Source organism: Corvus hawaiiensis, chromosome 16 (genome assembly GCF_020740725.1).
Source record: "Corvus hawaiiensis isolate bCorHaw1 chromosome 16, bCorHaw1.pri.cur, whole genome shotgun sequence".
Classification (NCBI taxonomy): domain Eukaryota; kingdom Metazoa; phylum Chordata; class Aves; order Passeriformes; family Corvidae; genus Corvus; species Corvus hawaiiensis.
Genome location: NC_063228.1, coordinates 15,705,242 through 15,725,899, shown reverse-complemented (window position 1 = coordinate 15,725,899; position 20,658 = coordinate 15,705,242). Strand labels below are relative to the sequence as shown.

Here is a 20,658-nt window from a genome sequence, read left to right as displayed (position 1 = left end):
CATACTGCCCTGAAAAGGGCCAGAAGTGCTTTTTGTGGCAGATGCTGCCTGAAAAGCCCTGAGTGCTCAGGTGTGTGACAGCCGGTGTCACACCAGCCCCTGCCCACAGCCTCTCTCCCACAAGGTATTTACCCAGTGCTAAAGACCTGCTGCTGCTACTCACCCCTGGCACCACAACACCATCCCGGCACTCCGAGCTGGGCAAAGCCATCCCCAGGGAAACGAGGTGAAAAAACACAAACCCTTCACGTCAGCACTCCCAAACTATGCACTGTGGCTGTGTTTTGCAGCAACGCCTCCATTTCACCATTCACTGGAATCCAATTGTTGAACGGATAAGGAAATACACTGGAGCCAGACACTGCCATTCATTCATTCAAAAGTATGCTGGTTCCTTTGTTAAAAGAACCTTTTTTTCCAGCTCTGTTGCAGGCAGTGAATGACAACCCCATCCAGGGGCGTGCTCCCCTCACCCCCCAGCCCAGGAGCACCCCACAGGGTCCTTGCAGGTGGTCACCCTGCCCTCTCTGTCATGCTCTGTCTCTGTGGTGCCACCAGACCATCCCCTCCACAGCCCGCAGGAGAGAGGAGCCCTGCACACTCCCTGCCCACCTGCTGCCCTGGTCACCCCCCATTAACAGGGGCAGAGCAGGGACCAGGAGCTTGGGAAGGCTCTGGCAGAGCCCAGACCTGCTGGAGCTGCACCTGCACAACAAAAAGTCCAAAGACAAAAATTCCCCAGGGCCAGGGAAAGAAACAGGAACATTCATGGAACACGAACATTTATCCTGCTCACGGAGTTCTCTCTGATAAATGGGGAGAGATGGCAGACAAAGGTGAAATGAATCCCAGCACGACAGTGGAGCAGACGAGCATCCTCCCCCCCGGCAGCTCCAGAGCGTGACCTGCATCCTCAGGGACCAGTGTGGTGACTGACCCAGGGTCCCTGTGCTTGTAGCCAGGCTACGCCATCCAGATGAAGCAGAGAGGATGGCCAAAGGCATCTGGGATGCTCCATGAGAGGCTCAGGGATCGCTCTCCAGAAGGAATAGGTCTGAGGCTTACAAAGAAGGGTGTTTGAGACGCAGAACGAAGCTCCCAAGCTAAAGATCTTGCACGCTGAAAGTCAGCTCACAAGCAGGACGTGACCCCCAGGGACGCAGCAGCGCCTGGCCAGCCCCGAGGCAGGAGAACGCAGCAATGGGCAGAGAAAGGGGCCCCGAGCAGAGCAGGGCAGGCAGGAACAGCTCTGGCTGTGGATGGCAGAGCCCCGGTGGCAGCCGGCAGGAGCCACGCTCCGGTGACCTGCCAGGGCCAGGACTGAGCAAACACCTCCGGCTCCCCGGGCTCAGCAGACACAGCCACGGACGCTGCGCCCTGGCTCCCGGCGCTCCTTCTGCGGTGTTTATGTATCTCCTGTCTCCCCTGAAAGTTTTCGGAGACAAAAGCGAAGGGAGCACAATGGATGACAAACATCGCGGCTCCGATTTGAAAAGGTTGGCTAATTTACAAGATAAATAACGTAACTGCCTCCTTTGCATTTACAAACACCTTCCGGGGAGGATGTGAAGGCGTCCAGCATCACAGCCACCTCCAGCACCCACCTCCTGCCCTCCTCCCGTCACCCCTCCATTCCCAACAGAATCCCTGGAGCAGGACTGGAGCCGCGATGCTCCCGCACCACAACCCCCCAGCTCCTGGTCCCGTTCCCAGTCTCATGACACAGGACTGGTCTCCCCTATTGCTTCAAAATCCGAGTCACACGACAGAGGAGACAAAAAGCTGCTGAGATCATCTTGGAAGGGATACTGCTGCTCCTGACAACCACAGGGGAGATGCTTCAGGCCTGAGCCTGACGTGCTACGGCACAGAAAGACACTCCAGACAGCTGGCAGAGCTGCTTGGTTTGCTTGAAATCCTGTAATTTCTGCACCATGACCAAGTTTTCCAGCACTGGAGGCAAACAGGGGCCAAGCTGATCCATCTCTGACTATTAATCCCTGGCAAAAATAATTATTTATGTATGTGTTTTGGTCAAAAAGCAGATTTATAATCAATCATAGGCATGTTGTTGTTTTAAACCTTCCTGGGCACCACCTTTCAACCAGAGCCTTGGGCTGGTTTTCATTTTGCTCTGAAGCACAAGAGGCAGGTCACCACCACGGTCAGAGAGACAAGCTCATTGAACAGAAAAAACTCGTTATGCTCCCAGTGTATCCCAGTAAAATTCCTTAAAAAGATGGGTTTTGGTGCAGGAGCAATGGGGGCTGAGGGGAGCTGGGAGCAGAGCTCTGGCAAAGGCAGCACAGCCAGCAGCTGCTCATGGCCAGGATAATGGATTTTATCCATCTTGTGAGGGGAAGAACGGAGCAAACAGCCCCCAAACAGCCCAGAGGAAGCCCAGCCCGGGCAGAGGCACTCGGGGACAGGATTCCTCCAGGGCAGAACCAGGTCTGGGTCCCAGCCAGCCCCAGGGCCCTGCTGCACATCAGGAACCGACCCGCGGGGCTGGGGTGGGGGCTGGTCATGGGGTGCAAGGCAGCAGAGCCCAAAAACTTCCTGTTTCCAGGCAAGAACCCTGGCACAGCCTCAGCTGCCAGGCTGTCTGGAGAATCACAGAATCATCAAGGTTGGAAAAGACCTCTAAGATTATAAAATCCAACACCCAACCCAGCACCACCACCATTTTCCATGTCCTCAAGTGCCACATCCACACATTTTTTCATTGCTTCCAGGGAAAGGGGCTCTGCCTCTTCCACGAGCAGCTGCAGCTCAGCACCCACAGAGGAAGGCAGAGCCAGGCTCTGCCAGGGGAAACACATCCCTGCTGCAGGAAAAACATCCCCCAAAATCCTCAGCTGGAACGAGCTCCCACTCTCCCAGTGAAAAACCTGTGGTTGCCCCATCCCTGGAAGTGTCCAAGGCCAGCTTGGATGGGATAGTGAAAGGTGTCCCTGCCCAGGGGTTGGAACGAGGTGAGCTGAAATCTCCATTCCAGCCCAAACCATTCTGGGATTCTGAGATAAATTTTATCTATTTGTTCTTTAGAGCAACATAAAAGTGCACTGGAGCTTTCCAGTTTTTCTACAAACATGGATTTGCAGCCAAAAAATAGATGTACCAGAGACAGCCACAGAAATCCTGCACACAGGGCAGGCAGCAGAAGGCCCGGAGCATCCAAGCAGCCAACAGGAACAAATGCCAGCTCCAGTGGCTTCCAAACACCTGTGGAAGCACATGGATGCTCCAGGCAGCAGCACCCACACCCAGGAGCTGCCGAGGGTGGGGCTCTGCTCTGCTCCCCCCACACCAGTGGCTGCTACGGCCGGGGAACCAGGAGGAGCTGCTTATTCCTGTCTGCATTCTTTCTATCAAAAAATCCGAAAATGCAAACTAAAAATATCTCGCATTAATTTGTATAATCGCCAACTATTCCTACAGGAAAAAACACAGCATTTTTGTGAGGAAAAAAAAAAATGTTTTAATTATTAAAGCAAGAATTCTGGTTTTCCCATTTGAAATATTCCCAACAGTAGTGTCCTTTTTTCCTTTCCTCTTTGAAATGCTTCTTCCTGGCTCCAGAGAAAATCTCTTTTGTTGACATATCCCCTCTCCCCTCCTCCCCAGCTCTCCCGGAGCTGCCTCAGCCCACCTCCCGCAGGACAGCACCACCGGGATGCTCTCCCTGGAGCAGCCCTCTCCTCCTAGAGGGGTTCTTCCCCCACCGAGGGGCTGTTTGAAGGACATAACCCACCCAAACCGCCCCGCAGGAGGGTGCCAGGCTCCTGCACCAGGGGGGTGGACAGAGGATATTCTGTGCCCAGCCACCTGCAAATCCCAGTGGCATCTCCTCCCTGCCCCCGGGCTCTGCCACTGCCCCGCGGGCACTCACAGCTCCAACGCGTCCATCCTTCCATTGTCCCCACGTGCCGAGGACACCAAGCCCCCTCCCCTCACCCCCAGGTGATGCCGACGCAGCGGGACATTCCCCAGGTGTTATGGGGCAGGCAGCACCCCCAGAGCTGTCCTGTGCCTGGCACTGCCCCCCCAGCTCCCACTCCCACCTGGAGCAGAGTGACAAAGCCACCTGTGCCACCCAAGCCAGGAGCCGGGCTGCCCAGTGTCCCCTTGCACCCTGGGGGCTCACAGGTGTCCCCACACATCCCGGGGACTGCCTGGTGTCCCCACACACGCCAGGGACTTCCTGATGTCCCCACACATCCCAGGGGCTGCCCCATGTGCCCATGCATCCCAGGGGCTGCCCAGTGTCCCCACACCCCCCAGGGACTGCCCTGCACAGGCAGGAGCAGGCAGAGGAGGGCACCCAGGGACAAGCCCATTCAGAATCTTCCCCGTGCCAGCCAGCACTTCTCTCAGAAGCTGTTAACATTCCCACCGCTGTCTGGAATCTCTTCCTCCCTCATCTCCGTGCACAAATCCCAGTGGGGATTGCTGGTGCTTCTGTTTCCTACCTGCGCCCCCACCCAGCTGTGACTCAGTGCCAAAACAGTGGGACCTGGGAATCCAGCAGCCTTTCGAGCAAAGCGTGACTCACAGGCCAGGGCTTTCTGCTGAAGGAGCCGGCTCCTGCAGTCACGCTCCGTCTGTAATTCCCCTTAATAGCAGTATCATTCCCTTCCTCCCACTACCCCATCCAACTACCACTCCAAAATAAAGGGTGCCCATTCATCTTTTTCTGCCTAATCCAGGCAAAAATGAGCTTCAGCTTGTGCAGAAATTAGGCAGCTCCCAAGCTCATCTCCCATCCCAAAGATTGGCTTTCAAAGGAGACTGGAAGCCAGGCAGAAAGGGAGAACACCGCGTGCAAACCTTGTCTTTAGCTAAAGCATGGCCCAAACCCCAAAGAGATGACCCTGAGAGCTCGGGTGTGCTTTTTGAGTCTGTCAGATCCAGGAAGCTTTCCCTGCCAGCTCCCAGGCCACACATACATGCACTTTTATGGGATAGATCTTCAACATGCCTCCACCCACAGCCGTGGGAGCAGGGTTCGGAGCAGCAGGAGGAGGCAGAGGCCCAGAGCATCCCTGCCTCTGTCCACACCACCTCCCCCTGCACCCCGACAGCGCAGGAGGGGACAGAGCCACAGCCCACAGTGAGACCAGGAGCTCTCTGGAGCTGAGCCCACATCACTGGGGGCTGGAACCAGGAATGCACCCAGGTGTCCCCCAGTACACAGAAACCACGGAGAACCAGGATAAGTCAAGGTTCAGTGGAGAGCCCCTTGCAAGGACAGGTTTGATGGGGAGACAGATTTCTTCTCCGTGCTGCTCCCCAAGCCCCCTCTCCTCACAGATCCCGGGCACGGTGCTGCAAACAGTGGGGAGAACAAAGCCAAAAAGCTTCTTTAGGTTTAATATACAAAGCCCAGGCAGCTCAATCAAGCAACAAAAGCTAAATGTCATTTCCTCCCGTGGCACTGCCACTCTGCTCACAGCCGTTCACGTCTGACAGCTTGTCATCATCATGAGACACCGGGGACACAGCCTGGGGAAAGGCTGGCACCGAGGGCAGGGGAGGGAGGCTCAGCCCTACAGCCCAGCACAGATCACCAGCACAGAGGGATGTGGGGCACCTGTGTGAGCTGAAGGGCACAAGTGACCCCGCCAGGTACAGCCACACAAGGCAGGTGGGAAAGAGCACAGAATAATGGAATGGTTTGGGTTTGGGAGGGACATTAAAGCCCATCCAGTTCCACCCCTGCCATGGGCAGGGACACCTTCCACTGGCCCAGGCTGCTCCAAGCCCTGTCCAACCTGGCCTTGGGCATTTCCAGGGATCCAGGGGCAGCCACAGCTGCTCTGGGCACCCTGTGCCAGGGCCTGCCCACCCTCCCAGGCAACAATTCCTTCCCAACAGCTAATCTAAATCTCCCCTCTTGTAGTTTAAAACCATTCCCCCTTGTCCTGTCACTCTCTGCCCATGTAAAAAGTCCCTCTCCCTCTTTTTAGAATCCCCCTTTAGGCACTGGGAGGGGCTCTAAGGTCTCCTCGGAGCCTTCTCTTCTCCAGCTCTCAGCCTGTCTCCACGGCAGAGGGGCTCCAGTCTTTGGAGCATCATTCCAAACAAGCCTCCCCCAAGAGCACACAGGCTGCCCTTGAGGACAGCCCCACACACAGCAGCCTCAGGCACCCCAAAACCTGTCACCACATTCCCAACCTCCAGCTCAATGAGGCTGAAGTTCCCCTGAAGCTCTTTCCCTCCTTCTTGCCCAGCCAAGCTGCAAAGGCACTGAGGCTCGGCTGCCTGTTCCAGTTTAGAGGATTAGTGGATGCTCAGCACCTCTGCGAAGCAGGCACAGCCTGAGTCACTACCACTGGATTTAGGACTTCCAGCACCAGCACTGACCACTTGCGTGCAGTAGCGATGGACATTGATTTGTTAATGGGTTACAATGATCTGTCACAGCGAAAATGTGACTCCATGCAGCCACACACATTGCCCTGCTGGCATCTCAGCAGGCAAGGGAGGTGGGAGCGCTGCAGAGCTTGGAGTACAAGTGTCACAAACACCTTAGTGACTAATTCCAGGTGGAAACTTCCCACTTAACCCAAACCACTTCCAATTTCCTTGCCAGTTTTCTCCTTTACAATGCAGGTATCTTTCTATATGGACGTGTCATTTGGAAGCAGAAAGGTTTTGTTTAAAACGTGCCAAAAAACAAAGTAGGAAAAGTCAGTCAAACTCTCAGCCATGCAGGAGAGCCCCTCAGAGACGCCTCTTTGGGCATCTTTACGTGCCATCTTTACCTGTCCCGTGCTGAGTGCTGCTAACACAGGAGCTGTTCCTTCAGCGCAGTTTCCCAGCCCCAGAACTTGCCAGTTCCTCCCGTCCCCCATCACAATTGTGTGCTTGAACACAGACGTGCTGCCAGAGCTGAGGAGATATTTTTAAGCACCCAAAAACAACTAAGCACAATCCTGCCAGGAAAACATTCCCCACTACCCCTCCCCACCTCAAAGCCCATCAAACTGCACAGCGAGGACATGGATCAGGACATCGGTGTGGAAAAGACCCCCAAAGGAGTGGAGGTAACAGCTCCCCATGGCAAAGAGCAGCTCCTTGGTGCAGCTTCCCACAAGGCTGGGGACAGGCTCTGACCCTGGGAGCAACAGGAACACTTGGACCCACCTCTGCCCCCCAGGAGTGCAAAGACGAAGCATCACCCTGGCACCCCTTCTTCAGATTATCTAATAACATGGACAAAAACAGGCCCAGCAAGTTGTAATTTTTATGTAATTTAATTCTTATATAATCTAATTCATTGTTAATTAACACCAACTTCCAACTCGGCTATTGAGAGAAAAAAGGCAGCGGAACCCTAAAGCTGACACCCTGCAGGCCCAGCACAGCCAAACTCCTCTCCTCCCCCTTCCCCACGCTGAGCTTCCCTGGGTTTCACCACAGGTCACCCCAAGCCAGGGAAAAGCTCCTCTCCTGGAGGCCACTGAGGACGTAGGATCTTCACCCCGCAGGTTTTTGGGGGGTGTCAGCTCTGCTGCCTGCAGGGCTGAAGGTGACCCCCAGGAGCAGGACACAGCATCCAACCCCAGGCACCAGTCTCCCCCTCTATTCCCCCATCCTGAATATCTTCTTTTCCATAACTAGGCAGTGATCTCCTGAGGAGCTCATCAAAGCCCCTCTGTGGGGACCATATGGGGCTCTGAGGACCACAGAGAAGGGGAGAGGTGCAGCTGTCAAAGAGGGAACAGGCATCAACTTCCTGAAGCCAGGGAGCAGATCTATCCCAGAACAGTCCTGGGCCAACAGTGAAAGCCACTGAACCAGTCCACAAGTCCCTGCCTAGAGGAGAAAATTTCTCTCAAAAGCCACCCCTGGACAAGACTTGGGATTCTTAATGACTTTTCATTGGGATTTTTAATGATTTTTTTACTGAATTAGTGACTGTTGCAGGTCACCTCTCGGCTGATAGCCCTGCAATTCTCAGGCAGTTCTGCTTTCCCCCATTGCACCCAGGCTGAGAGCAACTCCAAGAGCATCCTTGAGAAATTCTCCCACACCTGTTAACTCCAGCACAGGATCCCTGTCCTCCCAGAATCCCTGCAGGCCCCAGGGTCCCAGCCCAGTGCTCTGCCAGGCTGGCTCACTGCTAAGCAGCCCTGGCAGAAAACAGCAGCCTGGCAAGTGCCATCCTGCCCCTGAGAGCTCCAGCCCACCCTGGAGCCTCCCTGGCTCATTCACAGCACAGCAGGGCTGTTCTCTCAGCCCAGTTAGAGCACAACAGCCCTCACATGACAGTGATGTCCTGATCCACTTTGCAAAAGCTGCAGGAACCCAAAATCAGTTGTCCAGACCTTTCAGTTTACAAATAGCTCACTGAGAGAAGAGCTATTAAATATAACTTGCCTTTCCCTTCCATTTCTCCTCCATCCCAGAGCAGATCCTCTGTGCCCTTCCAGCCAACACAGAGCTGGGCACGAGCACCTCAAGGCTGGCACCACCAGATGCCACAAAGAACAACCCCTCAGACCTCAGCAAGCACCCCCAGCCCCTCCTGTGCTTCACCCACAGGCACCTGCACCCCGTTCTGCAGACACATCCTCGTATCCCTGCGATGCTCCAGGCTTCCATCCCTCACGAAGCAGACCTGCTCCAGTGCCTGTCTGCTGGAGTTTTTGGTTCATCCATCACTGCTCCAGCTAGATGGAAAAAAGTTGCTGCAAATCAATCATTCGCTCCCCTGGGCTGGGTTTGGGGGTGTTCACTCACACTGCCAGTCCCTGTCCCAGTACAGCTGCACAGGGGACAGCCTGATCCCCACCTTGTCACACCTGGGGCCTCCAGGTGATCAATTTAATAACAGAAGACAGCTGTGCCACAGCCCCTCCTGCAGCAGGGCTCAGGCTGCAGGAGCCTCCAGCTGACACAACACAGAGGTACAGATCGGGACACACTCTGTGCCACAGGTGGGGGTGGAGGCTGAAGAGCTCCTGCAAGCAGCACCTTTGCCCAAAAGCACCTCCAGTGAGATGATCTCCTGCTGGGCTCTGCTTCTGCGCACAAGTCTGAGCCTACAAATTCTCAAGCCCAGCCGACTTACTCATCCCAGCTCACTCATGTTGCTGTTTCTGGAGGCGTAGTTTAAAAATGCAGGAATATTATTTAAAACCATAACTGCACACCTGCTGATTTCTGTTAGGTCCTAGGAGAATGCGTGGGACCACTATATTTAGAATTTAATAACTCCAGTCAGTGCATGCTCTCGACTGAGAACCTGCCTACGTCTGTTCCCTGTGGTCCCAGGGGAATATCCAGCCTTGGGAAGAGTGGTGGGAGCCTGGCTGCCCTGAGCAAGACCAGAGCAGGGCTGTGCTGAGGGCTGTGCTGAGGGCTGTTACACATCACCCTGCTGAGGCTGGGGTGCAGGATCTCTGGTACCTCCACACGCATGGAAACGTGGGAGCTGAGGATCTCCTCTCCGTGCTTCAATTGCCCACATTAGAGTGAAGAAATGCAGGAAAAGCAGAAAGTTGCTCGACAGAGCTGGAAGAAGCACCACCTAGAGCAAGGGCAGGGCCAGACATTGCAGCAGCTGCATTGTGTTGGCTTCTGGATCTCAGCCGTGGAGATTTCCTGGGCTTCTCAAGGTACAGACATTGAGGGGGCAGGAACAGGCAGAAGCTCAAGCAGCCAGGGTGAGAAGTGACACTGATTTCAAAGCACCCCACGCTTCAATCAACCCTTAGTTTTAGTTTCATAATCAACTGCGGCAATCAAGGGAATGGGCTCAGTATCCACAGGTGCACTCGAGCCCTGTCACTGTGGGGGTCAGGGACACCAGGAAATCTGTCTGCACACTTGGATCCAGCCCAGAGGAGCTGCCCTGGAGCAGCTGCATGGCCCAGGGGGCAGAACAGGGAGGGCACAGATCCCTGCAACTCGAGCTGGGCCACACCAGAGCACTGGGGCACACAGGGGATCTCTGCTTGGGGGAAGGGTGTCCACCAGCCCCACAAGGAGCTGAGCCCTGACAGGCAGTGAGCCACAGTCCTGCATGAGGGGACAACTCGGACACAGAATGGTTTGGGTTGGAAGGGACCTTAAAGCTCATCCCATTCCCCTCCCTGCCATGGCCAGGGATGCCTTCCACCAGAGCAGGTTGCTCAGAGTCCCACACCCACAGCCAGCATCCCCTGGAAAATCTGGTACATGAGCTACACACCTGCAATGCTTTTGTGGCTCACATCCCAGAGCCAGGAAGGTGCCATGACATCTCCCATTACAGAGGAAACCACCCAACTCACCCCAAACCCCAAGGTCCAGGGTAATAGCACCCCGTGCATGGGGGTGCACCTCCTCCTCTCCCTCGAGCCAGGCACTGGCACACGCTTGGCTGCACACAGCAAACCCCAGGCACGTCCTGTGCTCAGCAGCAGCCGGACAACAGACCTTCCTCACACCCAGCTCCACACTGGGACAGCAAAATCCTGAGGGCAGAAACCAGGGTTTCTGTCCACAATGCCAAAAAGGAGCAGAACAAAGCTCCTGGCTCTGCCAGGAACGTTTCCGGAGAAACGACTGAGTGGAGAAGAGGAGACTCTTCTTCAGCCACCGAGGGAAGAGGGGAGACAGCGGCGGCTGTGCACGTCTCACTGTCTCAGCAGCACCATGGGCAGCAGCAGGAGGGGCTCCAACTTCATTTGAATGCGTAGATATTTTAATAACCTTTACAAAGTGCTCAACAACCAGGGAAGAAGGTAAGTGAACAGCTTGGTGCTATTTTTCGCCCTGTGTGTCCCTACACAGACCTACACCCCACAGCAGCAGGGAGGCACCGTGTGCAGGTCAGCAGGAGATCTGGGGACACGCTGCTCAGGCTGAGCCCACTCAAATGGGGGAGAGCCCAGAGCAGCACTGAGTGCTAGCCCTGTCCTACAGGCCTCACAGAACATCCAAGGAGAAGCCACCCAGGCACAGAGCAATTTTCTTAATTACAGTAACTGTGTTTACATGCAAAACAAGGATGTGTGCACCCCCCACACACACACACACAACTCTGAGCACTCACACGCTCCCAGAGGATTTCCAGTCAGCCCAAATGCCACCCTCTCCATCCCCACTGCGACCCCCTCATTGGTCCATATCCCAAACAAGCTGACAATGAACCGCGTGTCTGTCTGCCCAGAGGAGCTCCCCTCTCCATTGCCCAGACCCTTCCTACATGCCAGGATGCTCCATCAGCACCTCATACCCACAGATGCCACTTCACCTGAGAAGCCTCTTCTTGCTGCCCCTGCAGAGGCCTTTGCACGGGGCAGGTGCAGGGAAGGGTGACTTTGGTGCAATGACCTCGCTCCTCTGACGAGGGGACAGTGCAGTGGCACAGCAGAGAGCACCAGGCAGAGGCAGGCAGGCACAGGTGCACGTGGTCACCCAGCAGACACCCAAGATGTGCCACCAACACCTGGGACATGCCCTGGGCATGGAGACAGATGCAAGGTCCCAGAGCCTGCCAGAGACATCCCGCAGCAATGAGCTCTGTGGGAGCCCCAGACAGGAACAGGGTGATGCTTCCAGAGCCCTTGCCTTGCTCCCAGCCCCCTCCCAGCCCCAAGAGAGGTAAACGGAAAGCAAAGCACCAAGGATTGCACATCCCATCCCGCAGCCCCTGGGCACACACGGAGGCACCAGGACAGTCGGGTCACTGCCACCTCGTACCTGCACTCCGTGACACTACAGCAACAGCTCCCGCTCCGCCGGCCCCAGCGCCTGGAGCGCAGCTCTGGCCTCGACTTCCTCAGGCTGAAATGCTCCGTCAGCTTCCCAAACGAAGCCATGGCTCCCGCTGGCGTCCCTGTGTCCCTCTGCACCCTCGTGCATGCTACACCCCGGCCGTGCCCGCTGCCCCGCGTGCTCCGCCAGCCCTCGGCACCGGGAGGGAGCGGGGCCGGATGGACCCAGCACAGGGCAGGAGTTCAGCCAGGAATTACTTGGACAGTCCACAGCGTGCACAGTGAGCCCTCAGATCTGGAGGGTGCTAAGTCCTGTCTCCCTGAGCCAAGCGCAGGTCACAGCTCAGAGCAGCTGGCGGCTGCACATGTATTTCATGTGATGCTGCAGAGCTGAGTGAAGGAGGAAGAGGAAAAATTGAAAGTGCTCGCTGGAAAGGGTCCCTCGGTAGCGCTGGCACAGGTCTGCGAGCCCCCACGGCGAGTGCCACTGGGCAGGTGAAGGAGCTGCCCTCTGAGGAGGTGGCCCAGCGTGGCTGTGGTGGCCCTTGGCTGAGGAAGAGGATGGGGTTTGATCTCAGAGGTGATGAGAAACCCCAAGAAATCGGCTGCTCGGATGAATTTCCAAAGGGTCTGTTCTTACAGCGTGGAGAGGATCCCCGCTTGCTCTTCCCAAGGCTATTCAGAGTCGACCAGTTTTCCTCCCTCCCTGTTTTCCAAAGCAGAAGGCACCCTCAGCTGCCAGCAGCACCTACCTACCATGACTTTCCAGCCTGTCACCAAACACCTGAGCCCAAGGAGAGGGACAGGCATTTAAAGCAAGCGAGGCCGATCCAGGTAGAGGTCACTTGTGAGCTCTGCTCCCCACGCTCCAGCACAAAGCCTTTCCACAGCAGACAGCAGACACGGGGATGCTGCGAACCCGAAGGGAAATCCTCCTGCCAGCCCTCCCCTAGTCAGGAGCACTTGTCTCTGCATCCTCGGCTCCTGACGCCAGCTGGGCGGAGAAAAAACAAGGGCTTCAGAAAAAAACCGCCCAAACCTTGCTCCAGCCCCATGGAGCAAAGCCAGATCAGGTCAGTGAAGCATATCCAGGGGAAGGGGTGTCTGACGGCAACTCCCAGCCATGCCAAGAGAGGAAACAACAAGGAAACTGGTGGTAACTGAGCTGGCAGAGCCCCAAGCTCCCTGCACACCCTTTTATCACTCTGGTGTGGATGCCATGTTAAAAAATAAGCAACCTGCATTCCTTGCTATTTCCCTGCTTAGAGCCATCCCCTGCAAGCAGCCCCCTGGCCACCAGGGACGGCCATCCACTGCCGAAAACCCTTCCTGACCTCCACTTCCCTCCTCCCTTATTTTCCTTCTTCTCCTGTAGACTCAGGCTCAGCTTTCCCCTTGGAATTAAATGCCTGAGCAGCCGGGTGCGCCCCGCGGAGCACGGCCCAGGGACACCCGGGCGGCCGCCCCCGCCGGCTGCTTGTGACCGGCAGAGTCACAGTCCCCGTCACCGTCACCGTCCTCGCCCGCGCTTTTTGGGGGGGGATCATTTGTTTGCACCATCCCTGCTCCCCGCTCCGGGCGCTGACATCCATCCCGGCAAACAGAGGGAGCCGCCGCAGACCCGCACACAAAGCCAGGGGCTGGCGATGCTCGGGGGGGCTCCGCGGCCGTGGGGGACCCTGCCAGCACCTCCGCCGGGCAGGCACACGGCCCCCGGCCACCTTCTCCCTGCCGGGCACACACGGGGAGGGAGAGCGGGGGCTCCCCTCTCGCAGCTGGGGAAATAAAGCTGTTCGCGCACTGCTCCGCACAGCCACCCACCCCCGGCTCCCACCTTCTCCCTCCGAGGGGCTCCGCCGCAGCCGGGGAGGGGTCGAGGGCGCTTCCCCAAATCGATGGGTTTGTGGCGAGGGCAGAGCATCCGCCGGCTGGCTCTGTGCGGCGCAGCGCGAGCCGGTAACACTGAATCCCCTCTTATCTGCCATCGGCTCCCCGTTACCGACCGCGGTGAAATGCAACACGTCACAGGAGGTCAGATGAGCCGGAGGAGAGCGGAGGAGCCGGGGGAGAGCAGAGGGGGCTGGCGGGAGGCAGCGGGAAGCAGCCGAGGGGGAGATAAGAAAAGGAGAGGCAGAAGGGGGACAAACTCTTGTTTCCCTGCTTGGAAAACGGCACAGCACCGGCTCTCCCGGAGGGAACTGGGCTGAGGCACACACACCTTGGAGTTGAGGAGGACAGCGGGGTCACCTGGCAGCGGTGATGTTACCTGCTCCCGAGCTATGCCAAGGCAACAGGAGAGGGGCTGGACAGGGCAGCAAGAGGAGTGGAGAGGAAGAGTGGCGTTAATTTGAATCCCTCTCTTGTCCCCTTCCTCCCACCACCTGCTGGGAGGGCAGAGGAGCAGCGGTGCTGCCCCAGGGATCCTCCTTTGGCATGAGCAAAGCAGAACTGTTTAGGGACAAAAGTGCAATTTGGAAGACTGGTAAAAACAGCAGGAGGATTCGACAGCCAGACTTGCCCAGCATTCCAGCTGCATGGGGCACAGCCCTACAGCCAGGGACACCACACATTTCTGCAGTCCCCTCCGGTGGGGGGTAGGTAGGAGCCACAGCTCTTGGCAGGGAGTCAGGCTCCCAACGAGGCTGCAGAGCTTAGTCCATGAGCCCAACAAGTGCCAGCACCTGGAAAACAAACAGGAGGGAACTCTACCTTCATGAAACCTCTGGATAAGCTGGGGATGGTGGCATTGAAGGTACCAATGCCTGAAAGATCAGACAGCTCCATAAACACCTCCATCTGTGCCCAAAAAGTGATACTCCAGACGGGATTACAGCCCCCCAGCGTATCCCATCACCCTGGACCAGGCTGACTGGGACCCATCTGGCTGAAAGCACAACCAGTGCTGGGTCAGAGGCAGCACAAGCTCCCACATCTCTCCTCTGGGTTAGTCTCTGCTTTTGTGCTGGTGGCTTGGGGCAAGGGAAGGGCTGTCTCCTTTGCCCCAAGGACGTGGAACAGCCCTCAGGCTTTTCCTTGCTCAAAGAATGAGTGGTCAACCCTTCAGACAGGGCTGTCACACCAGCTGGCTCCCAGAGGAGCTCGGTGCGTCCTATTAGGCAGCAGAGGCAATCTGCCAAGATATTGCTGAACTCTCTAATTTCACATTAACAATCTGCTGTGCTGGGGTTTGCAGCCACGCACTCAGCGATGCGACAGCTTCCCACTTCCACTTATCAGTGGCATGAAACACTTCATAAGCGAAACAGTGGTTTAATTTGCAGAGACATAAACTGATTTTTAAGAGGAGCTGTGGAGGAGATGTTAAAGCAGGAATCAGGACCCACATGGCACTGGGACTTGGGGGATGCCGAGCACAGCTGCGCTGCCACCACCCAGCCCTGGCACAGGCATCTCACACCTCTGGCTGCAGCTTTTGGGAGGAGAAAAACACCCACACGTCAAACACAGCCTGGCTGGCTGGGTCACCTCACACGTTCCTGGGCCCTAGAGACCAACATTCCCCATTTCAGAGCCCTCCAAACACAGTGAAGCCACGGCAGATGTGGGAACCAGCACCAGTCTCAGCTTGCAAACATCATCAAAGCTTTTTCAGGCAGAAGTCATCACAGCTACGTCCCAACAGCTCAGACATCCTAAGTGTGAACTAGGAAGCTTCTGTGCCAGCTCCTGTGGCCAGCCAGCACAGTGGGACAAGCCAGCCAGCCCTGGCACCATTCCCAGACTCCCTGCAGCCCCCAGCCCCTGTGCTCCTGAGCCCAGTGTGAGCAAACCAGATCTGGTTACATCTCTGTGGCTTCCCCAAGCAGCTTTTGCTCCAATTACACTTCTTAAATATGGATAGGCAGAAGCAGGGAAAGAGGAAAAGGGGGTTTTTCTGAGCTGACAGCTCCTCCATCCACTCCTATACAGTCCACGAGGACCCCAACTATATTTCTCCAGGGCTCCAGTTTCACTCCACACCCAGACCACTCAACACCAGTTAAACACACCCACTTTCCAGCCCCGGCCCTTCTGGGGAGCTGCATCTCCAAAAGCCACTCAGCAGCTGATGCAGAGCCCATCCTGCTCCTCCTTCAGCCGTGCTTCCAGCAGCTCATCCCTCCGCCAGGACAGCAGGAGGGATGCTCCCCAGTACCCAACCTCCCAGTGTTTGGGGGAAGCAATTAAAACAGGTTGAAGCCACAGTGGGAGCAGCCACCCCATCTCTACAAGTGAAACCTTGACTGGTTTAAGGCTCCCTTTCCCTCTGTTCCTTTCCCAGGCTGGCTGATTCCTGGAGAGCAGAACTCCAGCAACGCAGAGGATGCACAAGTGGAGTCCTAGACTGGAGGTGTGACATTAAGCAGTGACAGCACCAGAACAGTCTAGAAAAGCTGCCAGATGGGCCAAAGGAGGAGCTGGAGCCTGAGCAGCTCATCGGAACCAGAGCCTGGAGCAGGAGGCACTGCTGCCTGCTCATCCCAGGATGTCCTGTGGCAAAGGGCTCATTTCACTGCGGGAGCCCTGGTAACCCAGTTTCCATCTGTTGTCATCAGAGTCCTCTCCCCACAAGGGACAAATACCTGCTGAGAGCCCCAAAACTGGGTGAGAGGAAGCTTCCCAATCCCCCAAGAACATCTGTGTCCTCAGGTCAGGTGGAAGAGGATTTCTCATGAGCCTTCTCTTAGTGCAGCTGGGGAGGGACCAGCTTCTCCAAGGCACCTGGGAAGGCACCTGAAAGCACCACGGGGACTTCAAAGGGCTTTGGAGCAGGAATTTTCCAAACTGCTGAAAACTGGCCACTGATCACACATCAGCTCCCTGACACATCTTTCAGCCAATACTGAAGAATTTTGATAATCACTATTTTTTTTTAATTCTGAGCACTAATTTTTGGTGTTTAGGAAATAAACTTCTTCCACCCTATTTTAAATACACTCACAGTGACTGAGGCCCTGTTTTGCACTGCTGGTTAACCCAGTGTACCAGAGAACCATCAAATGTTTTGGGATAGCTATAAAAATAAAACTGGAATACATTATTTCACAGGATGTTCAAAACCAATTATCAACATGTGCATGCAAAGAAACATGTTAAATGCAAGTATGAACTGATTTAAGAAACAAATGCACAAGAGACATCAAAACAAATCCAGAGGAGGCCACGGAGATGCTCCAAGGGCTGGAGCCCCTCTGCTCTGCAGCCAGGCTGGGAGAGCTGGGGGTGTTCACCTGGAGAGGAGAAGGCTCCAGGGACACCTCAGAGCCCCTTGCAGGGTCTAAAGGGGCTCCAGGAGAGCTGGAGAGGGACTTTGGAGTGACAGGACAAGGGGGAATGGCTTCCCACTGCCAGAGGGCAGGGATAGATGGGATATTGGGAAGGAATTCTTCCCTGTGAAGGGACATGAGTGGGCTTGGCAGTGCTGAGGTAACAGCTGGACTCAATGATCTTGGAGGACTTTTCCAACCTAAGTTATTCCATCCAGAATTCACCAAAGCATTTCATCTTGAGTCTAAATGTGCCCGTGCTCTGTGCAAACAGGAGCCCACAGCGGCACAACACTGCAGGTCCTCCCTGGTGCCCAGAGCCCTGGAGAAGCACGGCTGGAGGCTCCTGGAGCCAACTCCTGGGAACAGCACAGCCCTGGGAGCGAGGCACACTTGCTGGCAGAGCTGTGAAGCCCTCTGGGAAGTGCTACATCTCAACACAGCTGTAATAAAGTGCAGAGTGTGCAAGAGGTTCAATAATTTCAGCCTAAGCAGGCACTTTGCAGTAATTGCCAGCTCTATTGCATTACACACACATTTCCGTGCCGGTACCTACCACGAGCCAGCCACATCAATTTACTGATTTACCCAATGTATCACTTAGCACAACTACTCTAATTCCAGCAGCAAACCCAGATGTGCTGCCCAAATTAAGGTAAAATACCCTCATTCTCAAATTAAATTAAAATACCCTCTCTCTTGGAAGTAACAGAATCATGCAGGGAGAGCCTTGCACCACAAGGATGGCAAAGGGTTTGGAGCGGAAGCTGTAGGAGGAGAGGCTGAGGGAACTTGGTTTGTTCAGCTGGAGAAGAGGAGATGGAGCAGAGAGCTCACCGGGGCTGCAGCTTCATCCCGAGGGGCAGCTCTGATCTCTGCTCTCTGTGACAGGGAGCGGCTGGAGCTGTGTCAGGGGACGGTCAGGCTGGATATTAGGAAAAGACTCTTCCCCCACAGGGTGCTGGGCACTGCCCAGGCTCCCCAGGGAATGGGCACGGCCCCGAGGCTGCCAGAGCTCCAGGAGCGTTTGGACAGCGCTGCCAGGGGCGCACAGGGTGGCGTTGCTGGGGTGTCTGTGCAGGGCCAGGAGCTGGACTCGTGATCCTCGTGGGTCCTTCCTATGATTCTACAAAAATTCACCTTCCCAGAGAAGCACCCAGGGAGCAGAGGTGGAACCACCACCAAATCCAGTGGGGCAGCACAGAGGCAGCACCAGCCCCCAGCACAGAGACACTGGTGCTGATCCAGTAACCCACCTGCAGCAGCTGATGAGCATCTGTCCCTGCCTGGAGCAGCATGGGATGTGCATGCTCCTGAAATCCAATTCCCTTTTTAACCCCCCGGATCGATGGAAATTGCCAGCTTATTTCATCCCACTTCAAAAGGTTCTCCCCACTCGCAGCCCTGTGCAGTTAAATCACGGGCACACAGGGATAATTACCTCCCAAAGCAGGGCTGTCCCGGGTGCTGCTCCCTGATGGCTGTACAAAAACATAGCTCAGGCTTGCAGGGAAGAGATAAGGGCAGGGAAAAGCAGCCAGCAGCACAGGCAGCTGCAGGAGCCACACAGGCTTCTAGATACTTGCTAAGTGAAAAAAGAGAGAGAGAAAATTTGTTGATACCTCCTAAAAATAATTTGTTGAGTTCAAAAGGACTGAAGAAAGTATACAACATCAACAGTGAGGTGATGGGAAGAAACACAGCCAAAGGAGAAACAAAGACAGGACAATCTGAGGACATTTGGAGCTGGCAGGGCTGTCTTATGGGCAACGGGTGCTGCCTCTGCGGAACCATTCCCAAAAGTGACCACATTGGCTCTGCCCCCCCACACTGCTTGAGACCCACCCGAAATTCATTTGATCCCCAGGGAACGATCTCAGCCCCAAGGCTGCCAGAGCTCCAGGAGCGCTTGCACAACCCTCTCAGGGATGCACAGGGTGGGGTTGTTGGGGTGTCTGTGCAGGCCCAGGAGCTGGACTGGATGATCCTCATGGGTCCCATCCAAGTCAAGACATTCTGTAATTCTATGGTTTAATTCTATGATTCTTTCAAATGAAAAGGGAAAAAAAACCCAGATCCTGCCCACGTGGGACAAACTGGGACATGTATAATCCCCACACACTCAAGCAGCCTGGGAACAGACCCAGCTCACTGCACACCAGTTGTTCTTTTCCCCTGAAAAGCCAGCCCTGGCAAAACCCGAAGCAAAAATTGGAAAACTCATTAACATGATCAAAGATTTCAGAAAATGGAAAGGAGAATAATTCATGCAATTAGAGCCCAGCAAACTGCATCAGTCTTCAGAAAAAAAAAATGATAATCAATAAGGAGCAAGCAGTCTCCAGGCTGGGAGAGCCAGGGGACTGGATCGATGCAGCTGCCGGCATCCCACAGACAGCAGAGCTCCGAGGAGGAGCAGCCCTCCCACAGCTGCTCCCAACAACTGCGTCCCCCAGCACCCCTGTCAGACCCAGGGGGGCTCTTACAAGGGTTTCCTTAGCAAGCACACAACCCCCAAGGCGTCCCAAAAGGGGCCAGGCTCGCAGTGGTGTGGTCGGAGAACGAGGAGGCAGACAAGGGACGGAGCGGTTGTGCCCAGCTGCCAGCCCGTGGGCAAAGCCATCCTGGGCACACCATTTTCACTGTGTGTTGCACCCGCTTCTCCCGGTCCTGTACACACCAGGGTGTACACAACCGTGGTGGCTGCTCAGGGAGCCCCTGCTGCTCCCTTCACCCCAGCCTTGTGCCCCAGCTTTCTGAACCACCTGTGACTGCTGGGCACTGCCCACGGCTGCTGTGTCCCCTCCTGGGGCTCACCAGGGCAGGGAGGTGGCACCAGTGGCCGCTGGCTGAAGAGGGATCAAAATCAGATTAACAGCCAGGCATAGGAGATCACCTCATACACAACCAAATGAGCAGGATGAGCATCTGACCAGCTCCCTCTTAGCACCTGGCATGGCCTGCTTGGAAGGGAATTACGGATAAATCACAGAATCATGGAATCACAGACTGGTTTGGGTTGAAAGGGACCTTAAAGCCCATCCCATCCCAACCCTGCCATGGGCAGGGACATCTTCCACTATCCCAGGCTGCTCCAAGCCCCATCCAACCTGGCCTGGGACACTGCCAGGGATCCAGGGGCAGCCACAGCTGCTCTGGGCACCCTGTGCCAGGGCCTGCCCACCCTCCCAGGGAAGGATCTCTTCCTAAGATGCAAGAGCCTCTCTGGGAAATTATTCATCCATGGCCTCGAGCTTCCCTCTGATTTGGGTGAAGTTCTTCCACTGATCCCATGGACATGGAGGCACCGTCCTGAGCACCTCCCCTTCCCAGGGCTTCACGACTCAAGCTCACCTGGACTTTTGTGACCTAGCAGCAGACCCAGCCTGGCAGCTGTGGTTTGTGTGGTGGAGAGGCTGTGCCAGGAGGAGACAGTGCTCAGACCCCACGGGAATTTGAATCCTCCCTACTCCCCAAACGAGTCCCACATCCCTCAGGAAGCACTGGCCCAGAGGGGCACAGACATCCTCAACAAGCCCAGGATCCCACACCAGGCACCATTTCTACTTCCAACTGTTTTCTTTTCACCTCTCAACCAATAATTATTCCATTTCTGCATAAAACAGAATCTATTAAGATCTTACTTCTTTCCCAAACAATAGATTAACGTAATCCTCTTA

General features: G+C 55.6%; 1 protein-coding gene across 5 annotated transcripts in view; it reads right to left on the bottom strand.

Moving 5' to 3' along the window:
* LOC125334257 (ankyrin repeat and fibronectin type-III domain-containing protein 1-like) overlaps window positions 1-20,658 on the bottom strand; it is a 247,550-nt gene that overhangs the window by 180,832 nt on the left and 46,060 nt on the right. For 2 of the 5 annotated variants that reach the window (XM_048320935.1, XM_048320936.1), the window contains exon 1: window positions 11,698-12,705. The exons of 2 other annotated variants lie outside the window; for them this stretch is intronic. In XM_048320935.1, the coding sequence (XP_048176892.1) occupies window positions 11,698-11,816 (119 nt within the window). In that variant the 5' untranslated portion in view covers window positions 11,817-12,705. Of the gene's footprint in view, window positions 1-11,697; window positions 12,706-13,545; window positions 13,718-20,658 lie in introns of those variants that run through there. One more of the 5 variants, XM_048320938.1, reaches the window with a different exon arrangement.